The 14240-nt window shown below is 50.4% G+C and overlaps 8 protein-coding genes across 8 annotated transcripts; 3 read left to right on the top strand and 5 right to left on the bottom strand.

Moving 5' to 3' along the window:
• Nucleotides 1–2: 2 nt before the first annotated feature.
• An07g08140 (uncharacterized protein) lies at nt 3–986 on the bottom strand (the record flags this gene model as incomplete). The annotated part of the gene is made up of 1 exon (XM_001391852.3): nt 3–986. A coding segment is annotated over one exon (984 nt), but the record flags the coding sequence as incomplete, so codon positions are not given.
• A 729-nt stretch (nt 987–1715) lies between these two features.
• On the bottom strand, nt 1716–2222 carry An07g08130 (uncharacterized protein; the record flags this gene model as incomplete). Its single annotated transcript, XM_059748629.1, has 4 exons — nt 1716–1770; nt 1819–1963; nt 2047–2118; nt 2192–2222. 4 exons carry the CDS (start codon nt 2220–2222, stop codon nt 1716–1718), a joined length of 303 nt encoding a protein of 100 aa, XP_059601041.1.
• Nucleotides 2223–2546: 324 nt separating this feature from the next.
• Nucleotides 2547–5045, top strand: An07g08120 (hypothetical protein; the record flags this gene model as incomplete). The annotated part of the gene is made up of 9 exons (XM_059748628.1): nt 2547–2707; nt 2836–3107; nt 3422–3511; nt 3555–3586; nt 3665–3793; nt 3994–4212; nt 4302–4309; nt 4799–4864; nt 4976–5045. The coding sequence occupies 9 exons, from the start codon at nt 2547–2549 to the stop codon at nt 5043–5045; spliced, it is 1047 nt and encodes a 348-aa protein (XP_059601040.1).
• Nucleotides 5046–5630: 585 nt separating this feature from the next.
• Nucleotides 5631–7236, bottom strand: An07g08110 (uncharacterized protein; the record flags this gene model as incomplete). Its single annotated transcript, XM_059748627.1, has 8 exons — nt 5631–5786; nt 5923–5997; nt 6051–6121; nt 6232–6331; nt 6393–6431; nt 6526–6685; nt 6976–7095; nt 7184–7236. The coding sequence occupies 8 exons, from the start codon at nt 7234–7236 to the stop codon at nt 5631–5633; spliced, it is 774 nt and encodes a 257-aa protein (XP_059601039.1).
• Nucleotides 7237–7313: 77 nt separating this feature from the next.
• An07g08100 (uncharacterized protein) lies at nt 7314–11396 on the top strand (the record flags this gene model as incomplete). Its single annotated transcript, XM_059748626.1, has 3 exons — nt 7314–7648; nt 7733–7763; nt 7842–11396. 3 exons carry the CDS (start codon nt 7314–7316, stop codon nt 11394–11396), a joined length of 3921 nt encoding a protein of 1306 aa, XP_059601038.1.
• Nucleotides 11397–11470: 74 nt separating this feature from the next.
• On the bottom strand, nt 11471–11730 carry An07g08090 (uncharacterized protein; the record flags this gene model as incomplete). The annotated part of the gene is made up of 2 exons (XM_059748625.1): nt 11471–11545; nt 11629–11730. 2 exons carry the CDS (start codon nt 11728–11730, stop codon nt 11471–11473), a joined length of 177 nt encoding a protein of 58 aa, XP_059601037.1.
• Nucleotides 11731–11894: 164 nt separating this feature from the next.
• Nucleotides 11895–12284, top strand: An07g08080 (uncharacterized protein; the record flags this gene model as incomplete). The annotated part of the gene is made up of 1 exon (XM_059748624.1): nt 11895–12284. One exon carries the CDS (start codon nt 11895–11897, stop codon nt 12282–12284), a length of 390 nt encoding a protein of 129 aa, XP_059601036.1.
• A 676-nt stretch (nt 12285–12960) lies between these two features.
• An07g08070 (hypothetical protein) lies at nt 12961–13920 on the bottom strand (the record flags this gene model as incomplete). The annotated part of the gene is made up of 1 exon (XM_059748623.1): nt 12961–13920. One exon carries the CDS (start codon nt 13918–13920, stop codon nt 12961–12963), a length of 960 nt encoding a protein of 319 aa, XP_059601035.1.
• Between the last annotated feature and the right edge of the window lie 320 nt (nt 13921–14240).

Raw genomic sequence — 14240 nt, 5'->3', positions numbered from 1 at the left:
GATCCGTACTTGCCATTCTCGTGCACCTGGCGGACGTCCTCCCAGTACTGCTTGTAGTCGAGGGGCTTCTCCTGGGTGGCGTTCGAGGCCGGATGGACGGACTTGGGACGGTGAGGGTCGTTCTCGGGGTCCTCGCGAGGCGGGTCGGCCTTGACCGGGTCGGCGATGTAGAAGGTATCTTGAAGGTCACGGGCGGGGTGTTGCTGGGGGACGAAGAGGGCGTCGAAGTTCCAGAAGCCCGTCTCGACGAAACGGTTGGTAGGCATCTCCTCGAAACCCATCTCAAAGAAGATGTTGCGGAATTCCTGGCGCACCTTGTTCAGGGGGTGGAAAGCACCAGCGGGCGTGGGGGCACCCTTAGCCTTGAAGTTGTAGGGCTTCAGCTGGGCCGTCTTCCAGGAGCCGTTCATGAGCATCTCCGCGGTCAGGTCGGTCTCCTCCTTGACGAATTCGCGCGCGAACTTGGGGCCCTTGGAGATCTTGAAGGAAATGACCTTCTGCAGGGCGACCAGCTTGCGCCGCTTCAAATCTGTGAGGGCCTTCTGGTCATTCAGAGTCTGAGTGTTCTTGACCGTCAGCAACAACTCGCGGGTCTCGTCCACGATGGTGTCGGTCGTCGCCCGCAGAAGATCCTTGTCCTTCTTGATCCAGCCCTTCTTGAAAGCATTGCCCTGACCGATCTTGGCGTTGTCCTTTCCAACGACTCCGGGCAAGTCGCCGATCTTCAATCCGTCCATAGCAGCCAACACGGCCTGGAACACCTTGGCTTCGTGACTGCCATTCGTGGCGATTTCTTCACCTTCGGGGGTCAAGGCAGCAACCTCTTTGTCGAAGGTCTCATACTCGACCATCTGTCGGGAGGCTAGACGGTCGAGGGCGGCCTTGACATTTAGTGAGGGGGTGGAGGGGAAGGCTTCGCTGGAGAGGATGGAGGCGTCGGACGCGGACAGGGCGTCCAGGATGGGGCTCGTCATATCGGTCGCCATGATTGCGAGTCGTGAACCCCGAGGCACGGATCAAAGGGGCGTGAAAGGGTGCTGAGAAGACCGACTGTGCGATTGGGGACTTCAATCAGATACTTGCCCACTTTCCGAAATTGTGACTCTTTCGGGCACCTCGTCGATTACGGCCGGCGCCAAAGACCAGCTGTGCCGTCCCGTGACCGGCCGGTGATTTTTACCCCGCCATCCGTTTGGCTCCTTTTCTCTTACTGATAGTTTTGAGTTGGAGTATAGACTAAAAGACTAAATATCGACATGTGTCGTGACTCTTCAGATCGTTTCCTCCGCAGTATGTATGCATGCAGCTGTGTATGTATCCTGGACGATCTCAAAATGAGGAGTCACCAGTATATGTCTATTTTGCCAATGCAATACCTCATGGTCTTTGCTGCTTAATTCCTGGCCACACACACCCCGGGGACCGGTTCTGCAGCTGAGCAAAAGATGTTCGCATGATCGTGCTTGAAGATCAAGCGATCAGATCAACTGCACCCACTGATGTGGTAGTGTCGCTAGTAACACTCAGTTGCCTCCCGATATGCATTGGGAGGAGGGGGAATAATAGTAAGAAGTGCGTGACAGAAACAGGAAAATGCAGCAGTCCGTGCAATGTAAATATAGCACGGGAGGACTTCCTGATACCGCTGGTGGTACTATCTCAGATCAAAGGCCGAAACCTGAAGAATATATACTAGTACTGTACCAGCGGCTTATTCATTTGCTACGATACTCACGCTGGATCTTAGGGCGAGCAATGCATTTACTTACTCTGGATTATTACTCCCAACCATGCCAATGATTACGGATGGTTTCATACGTGCACCCTGCCCAAGTAGTTGTATAGTGGCTATGCCTCTGCTGTTCGACGAGCTGCAGCCTGCCACAATTTGAGAAAGCAGCAAGTTTGAAGGCTATCTCATGCAGCCACAATATCCAGGATGGAGGAGTGTACTCCGCATCGACTATAACTCACCATGAAACACGAGCAAGAGCAAGGTTTAGAGATATCTACCTGGCTGACGGAAATTGCATCAGCGCTAGTGACCTTTTTCGTCTCCCGCGAGTCCCCAAGCGCAACGGCTCCGACCATAATCCGGGGACTCCGTAGCTAGGTGACCTGAACGAAGGTTTGTCTAATCCATGCAGCTTCGTTGCCATCGGTCGTGGTTGTTGGCAGATGGGTTAGATACCGCGCCTTTTTAGTCCGATAGCCTTGGCCATTTTAGCTCACCTAACAGTTAGGCGAGGCTTAAGGCGAGTTATGTCGCCCATTTGATTGCAAGTAATTGGTGGCCACGACTATTCCACGTACTCATTCAGCAGCACACCGATGTCACCTGGTCATGACCGGCCCGCGTTTCTGTGAAATCTTGCTTTGGAATGAAAACGGTTTCTGAGCGGGATCTCGAACAGTCGGTTTTTCCATGAAGTCATTCCTCAGAGCAAGCTTCAGCGATTTGGTACTTTGATGGTCCAGACGTGGCCCGAGACCGCCAATAGGTAGACCAAACTCTCAAGGATGTATGTACTAAGTACTATGTAAGCATGATAGGCCGCAACCTACCCCAGTCACCTGGTGAAGGAATTGCTAGCAACCCCCATGATGGATCAAGGTCTGATACATCTCGCATGATGCTGCTGGACAAGAACAGCAGCAGCCACTCGATGAGTAGAAATGACGATACATACATACAGGTTATCTGTATGTATGTATCGGGGATCCTTACAGTAACAACCTTGAACCTCGCATGAAAGTCCCAGACGGGCCTAGCTCGTGGGGCTAAAGAAGGCCCTCTAAATTTGGCTGGGTCTGATTGGCCATTCCGTGGAACAGATGGGTCTCGCACGCGACCGTTGGGTCTGGACTGGGCGCCGTCGACGCCTCGGGGATCTTGTCGATACACATTCCCCGTATGAAGATTACCTCACCCTTTCATTCTCGGGCCATTCTTCTTGGAATCTCCCTGGCACTGCCCGCCACAATGTGTATTCTCCCATACTTGAACCTCTCTTTCTTCGCTTTCACCCTTCTCTCTCCTCTTTTACCCCCCCCCACCATGACGCTGAGGACCGACGCCTCCGGTTCGGAGCGAAAGCCCGACTCAGGTCTCAAACCCGGATGGGAAATCTAAAATTCAGAGTTGACCGACGAACCTTGGTCTTGGGACCTTGCTACTTAGCATACTAGCATTTTAGGGGATCCGTAAGGTATCCGGCGACCCGGGAATTTTCCAGACTGAACTTATCCGATGAACGCGAGGGCTGATTCATGCAGTCAAATAGGCAGCAGCTCGGTAGTTAAAACCCAAATCCACAAAGGATCTTCACGCAAGGTCGACTATCCGGTTAGACAGTAGGACGGAATACGGAGTACCACTATTAACTTGCCTATACCGTGTGCCCTCGTTGTTCCTGAATAGACTTGGGGTTGGTTGATCTACTCCCTGATCATCCCCGATCAACGGTTAACGAGATTGATGGACCACTTCCCGTGGTATGGAAAGCGGCAGGTTTGTTTCCTGTTCCTGCACCTCCTTGTTCAGTAGTGTTCAGACCAGGGGGAGTGTGGAATTTTTGCTCGCCCTGTCAGCCTGTCATGGCTCTCCCGCGGGCTTTTCCCCTTCCCAAATCCAGCAGCCATGAAATTGTCGGGCGTGTGATAGGTAATCTTAACCGGGGCCGACTCAAGCCAGCTAACTTGCTGGAGCCACGGAAAATCGATCGCCACTAGTCTTGGAGCCGATCAGCTGCGTTCCAATCATGACACGCTGAGTATGGAGCATAGCGAAGAGGTCAACCATCAACACGCGCGCATGGCAGACTGACCGTAAAATTGGCGTATTTGGGCTGTCTCTCTTTCGATAACTTTCAGCAAGGTTGTGTATGAGTGTGGCTTTGCTTTTCTGGCGGAGCTAATTTTCTTTTATCTTCCCATTCAAAAGAACTATCGACTAGCGTTGATTGCCCCGACTTTTGGACCTTTGATGAAGAGAAAAGCGCAGCAAAAGTACAGCCGTACCTGCCTGACTACTTCGAGCCAAAAGCAGGGATGCCCGTGCGTCACAAGGCACCAAGCCTGCAGAGGGTTGTGGAATTTGTGGAGGTAGAACACAGAGTCGACGGTTTCTTTCCCGGAGGTTTCTTATGCCCACGCACCCACGTTTCAAAGGCGCACACACACACACACACCCAGGGCACACAGGATATTGAGGTGAGACACCCAAGGGACCACTTGCTATAATTATTCTCTTGAGACATGGTAGTCACTTTAGTGATTTCCTTTCTTGGTGATAGTGGCAGTTCGACAGGTAAATAAAAAAGCAAAGAACAAGTAAAAAAAGCCGTAGCCAAAATATCCACCTCGAACAAGCGCCTGTTGAATTTCGAGACCGGATCCAAAGAGTCCTATCATATCTCGGTGCGTACCTGCTAGCGCTTCTGTAGTGAGAAAAAGAGAGATGAGACCCAAGGTCGCACGCACATACATGCGAATATTGCAGGAAGGAAAACAAACAAAAAGAAAGGAAAAAAAAAAAAGTAAGCAAGAATCTGGATTTCTGTGACAGATAGATGAATAGATAGATAGAGCCGATCATCGATCACCGACCAGATAGATCCTTAATATTTTTCTTTTCTTTTCCTGACTTAACTTGCCGTATACATACAGTAGGAATTCTGCGGGGAAATAAACACCACACATAAAACGCGGCAGACAACAACGGACAGACAGAAAGACAGACAAGACAGGACGTGGCGGAATAGACGGCACCGAGGGACGGTTTCGGAGGGGAACCCAGGCACGCCTCGCTGAGAAGGTCGCTAAACTCTACCCAACTAGTGGTCCCTGGTGCCTGCCTGACCGGGTTAAGATCTAGTATGGTGTGTCTACCTATGAGTTTAGTTCGTTAGGAACCATGTATTTACCCAAGCAGGCAAAGTTCCGGTTGTGTTCAATAATGATGTTTCTGAAAAAGGTTCCTCAGGTATCTATCTAGTACTGGGCTGGATTTGCTGCCAGCTTTACCACGCCAGTCACTTAAGTAGGTAAAGTAGATTCTTTCCCGACTGAGCGATTCGCCATCGGCTTCTGCTTGGGAGTCGCCGCCTTAGGGCGATGGTTCTTCCTCTTGTGTGGGTTATTTAATTTTATTATATTTTATTTTCTTTTTGATTAGTACCTTTTATATATATAATCATTACTATTTTTTTTTTTCTTATTAAACGTATTGAATAAAAGCCAACAATTCTTACTACTACTTCTGTAAAAAAAATCAATCGGAAGTCAAAAGAGTATATCAAATTGAAATCTAATTGCTGGGGGTGGGAAGACAAGAATTAGCGACAGTGGGAAATAAGAACTACTAAATGGCCCAAAAGGTTTTAAAAAATAAGAGTAAAATCGAAAGAAAGACCCAAAGGAAAGGCAGGAAAAGGGAAGAGAGAGCCACCGATAGCAGAGGTTTAACTAGTGTACCTTGAAGTGTAAGTAGCAGCTACCAGCTCTCCAAGTAGCGACCAGCAGCCAGCCAGAAGGCCACAAACCGACTCTTGACTTTAACCAACAAAACCAGACCCAAACCAAAGCGAAGCCAAACCAAACCCATCCGACCATTCATTCAATCCTATTCCCTATTCTCCATCCATCCATCCATCCATTTCATCCCATCCCATCAAATCAGTCCAACCCCTCTCCTCCCCCCATCTCGTTGCTGCTGCTGTGCTCTCTCTCCCATCTCCTCCCGTCCACTGGAAGTTCGTTTTGTGCTTCATGCGAACATAATTATCCTCCCTTATCCTTAACACCCATTATTATTATTATTTTTATTATTATTTTATTATTTTATTTTTTTTTGCTCTATTACCCTGGTTGTTATTATTTGCTGCAGTTTAGACTTTCCTGGCTTTTCGCCTCTTTTCCCACCTCTCTTTCTCCCTCTCCCCCCCCTTCTTCCTCAGCAGCAGAGAGAGAAGAAGCATCGACACAAACAACCAAATCCTGCTTGCTTCTTCATTTCCCTTTCCTCACTTTCTCGTCTTCCTCTCACTCACACTCTCACACTCACTCTTTTTCACACTCACGCCCTCCCTTCGCCTTTCTCGCTGACTGATCGAATCCCTCCCTCCGCTCCAGTCCAACCCGAACTTTGCCCCCTTTCGGTGTCTCTTTCGTGTGCCCATCTAACTCCCCTTCTCTCTCACTCTCTCATTCTCTCTCTCCTCCCCGCCCGACCTTTCAGCTGCTCACGCTCTCTTGCTTCTTTGTCTGCAACTGTCCCCGTCCGCTTGAATCTTATCTGTCCGTCTGAGTTTCTTGGTCCTGTTCCCAAGGCCTTTCCCGACCACCAACAACCACAACTACTTCCCCCCCCCCCCCCCCCCCCCCTTGCCCACCACAAACCCACCGATCTTGAACCTCGTCGACCTCTCGCCCTCTCCACAAGACACCCCATGTCGTCCTAGCAGTGTCGCCCGATCATTCGTGTGTCAGTAACACGGCTTCCCGTCAGGTAAGCTAAATCACAACCTGCCGTTGACTACCATTCTTGTGCTTTCCCACTTTACTTCCGTTTTCCCTCCCTACTCTCCTCACCTCTCCTCTCCCCCCCATTTCCATCCGTCCATTTCGATTTTCATCGCCTTGCCCTTCTCCCTCCCCTGCGGTCCTTTTCCCTCCTCTTTCTTCCCTCGCCCCCTCAGCGTTCGACTCTTCCCGAGCCTCTCTCTCTCTTTTTCTTTTTTCTTTTTTTTATTTTTTATTCACTTTCTTTCTTTCTCTCTATCCTCCATCCAATCATTGCACACCATCTACATTTTTTCCCTCTTCATCCTTTTCTCATTCCTATTTATCTTCCATTGATTGCTTTCCCTTCATTCCCCTTCTGCGCCCTTTTTTATTTTGGCTCCGATTCTCGATAATTTTATTTTCCCATTTGGATCTTTCCAAAAATCTCTTGGGTTTTTCCTTGGAGTTCACCTTTTTCTCTTCCCTTTCATTTCCCCCCCTCTTTTGAGGTGTCTCCAAATCCCAATATTTTCGGAGTCGACTCCCGTCACCTCTCGATAAACTTTCGCCCTTCCTCCTGTCTCCCCTCCCCTCCCATCTCCATCTTATGTCCCTGATCCTACGCGCTTCCTAAATCCGATATTTCTCTTTTTTGAATTGCCACCATCTTTTCCCTTACCTCTTATCACCTTGAATACTTCTCACATTCGGTGTGGCAACTCTTAGACGCATCGGGGATCGAACAGAAATTTCTTCACGACCTGCATATGTACTTATGTCCGTTTTTAACTGAGACGTCCTAGGGCACAATGGCTGGCGCGGACGAAACGCTCGCGGCCGCTGCTGCCATTTTGAGAGGTCTTGCGAAAGAAACTCCTTCCTCCAGCGCTCCTCCCTTCGACTTCGAATTCTCCCATCCTCCCGCCAATGGCTACGACACAAAACTCGCAAAATTACCCGGGGAAACGAGTTCAGCAAAGGCGGCTTTTGAACAGGAGTTGGAAGCTTTGGTCCGACGAGTCCGTCATCTGGAATTCCAAAATGTCAGTCACCACCAGTCAACCCCCAAATCCTCCCAGTCTTCTCTCACTCCCGGCGAGAAGGACGCTGATTTCCTCTGGTCCTTTGGTCTCTCTCGTGTTTCGTCCCGTGACGGTTCTGACTCTTGCCTCTCACAGCATCAAAAGACAACACAACAACAACAACAACAACAACCCCATGGATCCAGACGATCGGCCATCGAACCGGAAGACCACGAAGTGGAGGAAGACATCGACGATGAGGAGAGTGACGAAGATGAGGAACTGAATTCAAGGACACGTTTGGTACGCGAGGAGGACATCAGCTACCTACGGAATCATGTTCAAAAACAAGCGGAGGAAATAAGTTTCCAGAAGGATATCATTGCTCAGGTCCGTGACGAATTACAACAACAGGAGGAGCAAACACGACGGGCTTTGACCAAGGTCGAAAACGAAGATGTGGTCTTGCTGGAGCGGGAGCTACGCAAGCACCAGCAGGCCAACGAAGCGTTCCAAAAGGCACTACGGGAAATCGGCGGCATCATTACCCAGGTCGCAAACGGTGACCTGTCCATGAAGGTGCAGATTCACCCGTTGGAGATGGACCCCGAAATTGCCACTTTCAAGCGTACGATCAACACCATGATGGACCAACTACAAGTCTTCGGTAGCGAGGTGTCGCGAGTCGCACGAGAGGTCGGAACAGAGGGCATACTCGGTGGTCAGGCTCAGATCACCGGGGTGCATGGTATCTGGAAGGAGTTGACGGAGAACGTCAACATAATGGCCAAGAATCTCACCGATCAGGTCCGTGAGATCGCTGCAGTCACGACAGCGGTCGCCCACGGTGACCTGAGCCAGAAGATTGAAAGTCGGGCCCAGGGTGAAATCTTGGAACTGCAACAGACTATCAACACCATGGTGGACCAACTAAGGACATTTGCAACGGAAGTCACCCGCGTCGCGCGTGATGTCGGTACGGAAGGTGTGCTTGGTGGACAGGCCCAAATTGAAGGGGTGCAAGGCATGTGGAACGAACTCACGGTGAATGTCAACGCCATGGCGAACAATCTTACGACGCAAGTGCGTGATATCGCCACGGTTACCAAGGCTGTGGCGAAGGGTGACTTGACGCAGAAGGTTCAGGCGAACTGCAAGGGAGAGATCGCAGAGTTGAAGAATATCATCAATTCCATGGTTGACCAACTAAGGCAGTTTGCACAAGAAGTCACCAAGATCGCCAAGGAGGTCGGTACGGATGGTGTCCTTGGTGGTCAAGCCACCGTCAACGATGTGGAGGGCACATGGAAGGATCTGACCGAAAACGTCAACCGTATGGCCAACAATCTGACCACCCAGGTCAGGGAGATCGCCGACGTGACCACCGCCGTCGCCAAGGGTGATTTGACAAAGAAGGTGACGGCTAATGTTCAAGGTGAAATACTGGACTTGAAGAGCACGATCAACGGCATGGTGGACCGGCTAAATACCTTTGCCTTTGAAGTCAGCAAGGTCGCGCGTGAAGTCGGCACGGATGGTACACTGGGTGGTCAAGCCAAGGTTGATAATGTGGAAGGAAAATGGAAGGATCTAACCGACAATGTGAACACCATGGCCCAGAATCTGACGTCCCAGGTGCGGAGTATATCGGACGTTACGCAAGCAATTGCAAAGGGTGACCTTAGCAAGAAGATCGAGGTCCATGCACAAGGAGAGATACTCACCCTGAAGGTCACCATCAACCACATGGTTGACCGACTAGCCAAATTCGCGACTGAACTGAAGAAGGTGGCGCGCGATGTTGGGGTTGATGGCAAGATGGGTGGTCAGGCTAACGTCGAAGGGATCGCTGGAACATGGAAGGAAATCACGGAGGACGTGAATACGATGGCCGAGAACCTGACGTCTCAGGTGCGCGCATTCGGTGAGATTACGGATGCCGCCACGGACGGTGATTTCACCAAGCTCATCACGGTCAACGCATCCGGCGAAATGGATGAGTTGAAGCGGAAGATCAACAAGATGGTTTCCAACCTCCGAGACAGTATCCAACGTAACACGGCCGCCAGGGAAGCTGCAGAATTGGCGAACCGCACCAAATCCGAGTTCCTCGCAAACATGAGTCACGAGATCCGGACGCCCATGAACGGTATCATTGGTATGACGCAGTTGACCTTGGACACGGATGATCTCAAGCCCTATACCCGAGAGATGTTGAATGTCGTGCACAACCTGGCCAACAGCTTGCTCACCATCATTGATGACATACTCGATATCTCCAAGATCGAAGCGAACCGTATGGTGATTGAGAGCATCCCGTTCACCGTGAGGGGAACCGTCTTCAACGCCCTGAAGACGTTAGCCGTCAAGGCCAACGAGAAGTTCCTGAGTTTGACGTACCAGGTGGACAACACCGTTCCTGACTATGTCATCGGTGATCCCTTCCGTCTGCGGCAGATTATCCTTAACCTTGTCGGCAATGCCATCAAGTTCACCGAGCATGGCGAAGTCAAACTTACTATCTGCAAATCCGACCGAGAGCAGTGCGCAGCAGACGAATATGCGTTTGAATTCTCCGTCTCGGATACAGGTATTGGTATTGAGGAAGACAAGCTAGATCTCATCTTCGACACCTTCCAGCAGGCGGACGGATCGACCACGCGGAGGTTTGGTGGAACTGGTCTTGGTCTGTCCATTTCCAAGCGCCTCGTGAACCTGATGGGTGGTGATGTCTGGGTCACTTCGGAATACGGCCATGGCAGTACCTTCCACTTCACTTGCGTTGTTAAACTGGCGGACCAGTCTTTGAGCGTCATCGCCTCGCAGCTGTTGCCGTACAAGAACCACCGTGTCCTCTTTATCGACAAGGGCGAGAATGGTGGCCAGGCCGAGAATGTGATGAAGATGCTCAAGCAAATCGACCTGGAACCGTTAGTGGTGCGGAACGAGGATCATGTCCCGCCGCCTGAGATTCAGGACCCGTCGGGCAAGGAGTCCGGCCATGCCTATGATGTGATAATCGTGGACTCGGTGGCCACTGCTCGGCTGCTGCGGACGTTCGATGACTTCAAGTACGTTCCTATTGTCTTGGTGTGCCCGCTGGTCTGCGTCAGCTTGAAGTCTGCCCTTGACCTCGGTATCAGCTCCTATATGACCACGCCATGCCAGCCAATTGATCTCGGTAACGGTATGCTGCCTGCTCTTGAAGGACGGTCTACGCCCATCACCACGGACCACTCCCGGTCGTTCGACATCCTTCTGGCGGAGGATAACGACGTCAATCAGAAGTTGGCTGTGAAGATACTTGAGAAACACAACCACAACGTTTCCGTCGTCAGTAACGGTCTCGAAGCCGTAGAAGCCGTAAAGCAACGGCGCTACGATGTCATTCTGATGGATGTTCAGATGCCAGTCATGGGTGGTTTCGAAGCCACAGGCAAGATCCGCGAGTATGAGAGGGAAAGTGGTCTCAGCCGGACACCGATCATCGCGCTAACTGCACACGCCATGCTGGGCGATCGAGAGAAGTGTATTCAAGCCCAGATGGATGAGTACTTGTCGAAACCCCTGAAGCAGAACCAGATGATGCAGACCATTCTCAAATGTGCTACATTAGGTGGTTCTCTTTTGGAGAAGAGCAAGGAGTCGCGAATCTCAAGTAGTGGTGAAATGCACCCGGTCCATCACAGTGGGCCTGATGGCAAGAGCCAACAGCGTCCGGGGTTGGAACCTCGATCCGTCACCGCAACCAGCACTATTAACCGTGGTGGTGGCCTCGCAAGCCCAAACGTTGACCGAGCGGATGAGCTTGCCGTCGAAAGGGTGAGTTTTACACCTGCACAATTGCGGAAAGAATCTTTGTCATACTAACGGGTTCTGCCAGGCACTGCTGCGGTCCAACAGCTCGTGAGACGCTCTCAAGATATCCTTTCGCTTGTTTTCCTTCAATCTTTCCGAATGGCTTCGATGCAAACCTTATACCCTATCTCTTTATGCGCCTGTAAGAAATGTTCTTTGGCCTGGCGACCTCTTCTTGGTACCCCATCTCGTTTTATCTCTCTCTCTCTGTTTCCCTGTCAGGGAAACACATCTTATGTCCCACCGCATACGCCTTCCGCTTTCGCTTCGTTTTCCCAGCTTCTCGGTCGATTTTCCTGCTTTTGCATACGTTTGTCGCTGGTAACATTGTCGACAGCCGAGCCATGGCATTTTCTATTTTCCTCTTTCTCTTCTTCCCTTTCTCATCTGCCTATACTATAGTGTGTTTTGATTTCGGTTGTTACTGTTTATGCCAGTAAACCTCTGGTGTAAGGTGTTTGGCGCAAGGAACCACAGGCGGGGTTTCTCCATATAAACCTGCGGCATGGAATGAAGACAAATACGGGCGAGTCAAGCAATGGTCAAGGGAGCCAGCATCCTTCTACTTTTGCTTGCGGAAATACTCTTGCATATGTTCCAGTTATTTTGCCCGGCAGCTATTCTTTTCTCTTCTTCTCATCTAAACTCGTTCCCCCTCTTCTAACGCATGCTTGTTGCGACCCGAGTCATCTTCTCCTTCCTATTTGTATTGTATTTAATCTTTTCACACTAGCAGATGAGCCCCTTGGTAGGGGATCAGGAAGACCTGAATCAGCCATAACTTTTCCTTTTCTTCTTCTTACTGCTTTCATGTTTACACACATTCGGATATTCGACTGTACGCAAGACTGTCGACGTATGACCGGCACTATTGTTGGAACACATCTCCCGTTATGGTAAGGATATTGGTCTAAGGAAGTCATATATTCTCATGGTATTTGTTAGAGCAAAAGTAAATAGGTAGCCAAGTAGGTAGAATCAGGCGCAATCTGAATCAATCTTCATCTATCTCAAGCAAGCACCTACGTATTCCCTTCCCGCACAGCATACTTAGGCCGAAAGAGCAGGGGAGAATGAATGAACGGAAAAAAAAAAAAATAGAGAAAGCAAAGCACAAGAATTAAGAAAAAGGAGAACAACACACACACACACACACACACACACACACACATACACACACACATACACACACACAGAGGAATTCCGATCAACCCAACACGAGATAATCCAAGATCGACCTTCCTACTACTACCTATACCTATCGAAAGAAAGGAAGAAAGAAAGAAGTCAAATCCAATCAAGAAAAGGAACTAGACAAGACTACCCAGCCAGCTATCTATCTACTTTATAAGATGGAAGATATATATATATCAACCAATCAAGCAGCAAAACACATTTTGAATTTATCTTAATTTCCAAACTTCAAGGTCAACTAAACAAGCAAATACTTTCACTCCCTTTCCCCCCGTCCCCATCTCCATCCCCTCGCCCCCCTCAAACCTAAACCTAAACCTAACTTCCACCCAAGCCAATAACATCAACATCCTTTTCATGTTTTTATGAGTTTGTATTCCGCTCAACGACCACCAGTAGGCTTAGGCTTAGGCTTCAGAGGCGGAACCTCAATAACCCCCGTCGCGTTTGCAGCGAATCCGCGCTTGGTCTTGAGCTTCTTTGTTGTTGTCGTTGTTGTTGTGGGTGTGGCTTCAGGCTTGGATTGGGTGGTAGATGTGGAAGTAGAGGTAGAAGTGATGGTTGGATCCTGAGAGGACTTGGTCGTCGTGGTAGTACTGCTGCTGGTGCTGGTGGATTTGTCTGCAGGTGAAGATGACGGAGAAGGCAATGTAATGAATGTGGATGATGGATCAATGGCCGTCTTGGATGCAGCGTCAGTAGTAGTAGTTCCATCACTAGGTCCCTTTGAAGAGCTCTCAGTTGGAGTTGGAAGCAGGATGGCAGGAGTAGTAGTCGTAGCAGTAGCAGACGGGTCCGCATTGTCAGTCTTCTGCGAGGTTGTCGAAGTAGCAGTAGGGACGGAAGTCACGGTTGTCTTGGTAGCACTGGAAACAGAGGAGGTGGGTTGAATGGGCTTCCGAATGAATGAGGGGCCATTCCCATTGTCATCATCGTCATCGTCGTCGTCGTCATCATCGTCATCGTCGTCGTCGTCAGCACAGCCAGACACCGCAAGGCCAGTAGAAGAAGGGGAGGGCACGCAGGTAGGCAGGGTTCTGATATTGCTGGACTTGATGACAGAGACACTGGAGCTACTAGGGATTGCATCTGTGGCGCGAGCCTCTAGGCCCTTGGCGGGGCCGATGGTTGCGGTGACACCGGCACAGGGCAGCGAGATGGTGATGGTCACGGTGGCAGTGATGCCGGGGATGCTGGCGGCGCTGATGTCCCCGGGTTGGCCGGGGGCTGCGGTGGGAGCGGGCACGCTGGCTGGGGCGTTGGCGTTGTCGACGGGGTCGATGGGGGCGGAGAGGGCGGCGGAGGCGAGGGCCAGGGCCAGGATGGAGGTGCGGAGGTACATGATGGGTTGGATGTTTTGTTTTGCTTCTCTCTCTAGTATGGTTTATGGGTTGGTTTGAGTATAGAAGAAGAGAGAAAGGAGAGATAGAGAAGGGTATTCGAGGAAGAGGATGCACGATTGGTCTGGGTTGAATTATTGCAGCGAAGGAGAGAAGAGGGTTTATATAGTCATGTGAAAGGTAACGGCATGATGCTTGATAGATGTCATGGGGGTCTAGACGATGTTGTGGCTATCATGGTGACGCTGCACACCAGAGATTTAGGGTCTATGGTCACCTCACAATTGGTCTTGGTGGTTGAACTTCCCGTGTATAGGAGGTT

Source organism: Aspergillus niger (assembly GCF_000002855.4).
Source record: "Aspergillus niger supercontig An07".
NCBI classification, from domain to species: Eukaryota; Fungi; Ascomycota; class Eurotiomycetes; order Eurotiales; family Aspergillaceae; genus Aspergillus; species Aspergillus niger.
Note: the sequence above shows the minus strand (reverse complement) of the source record. Positions and strands in the feature narration are given on the sequence as shown.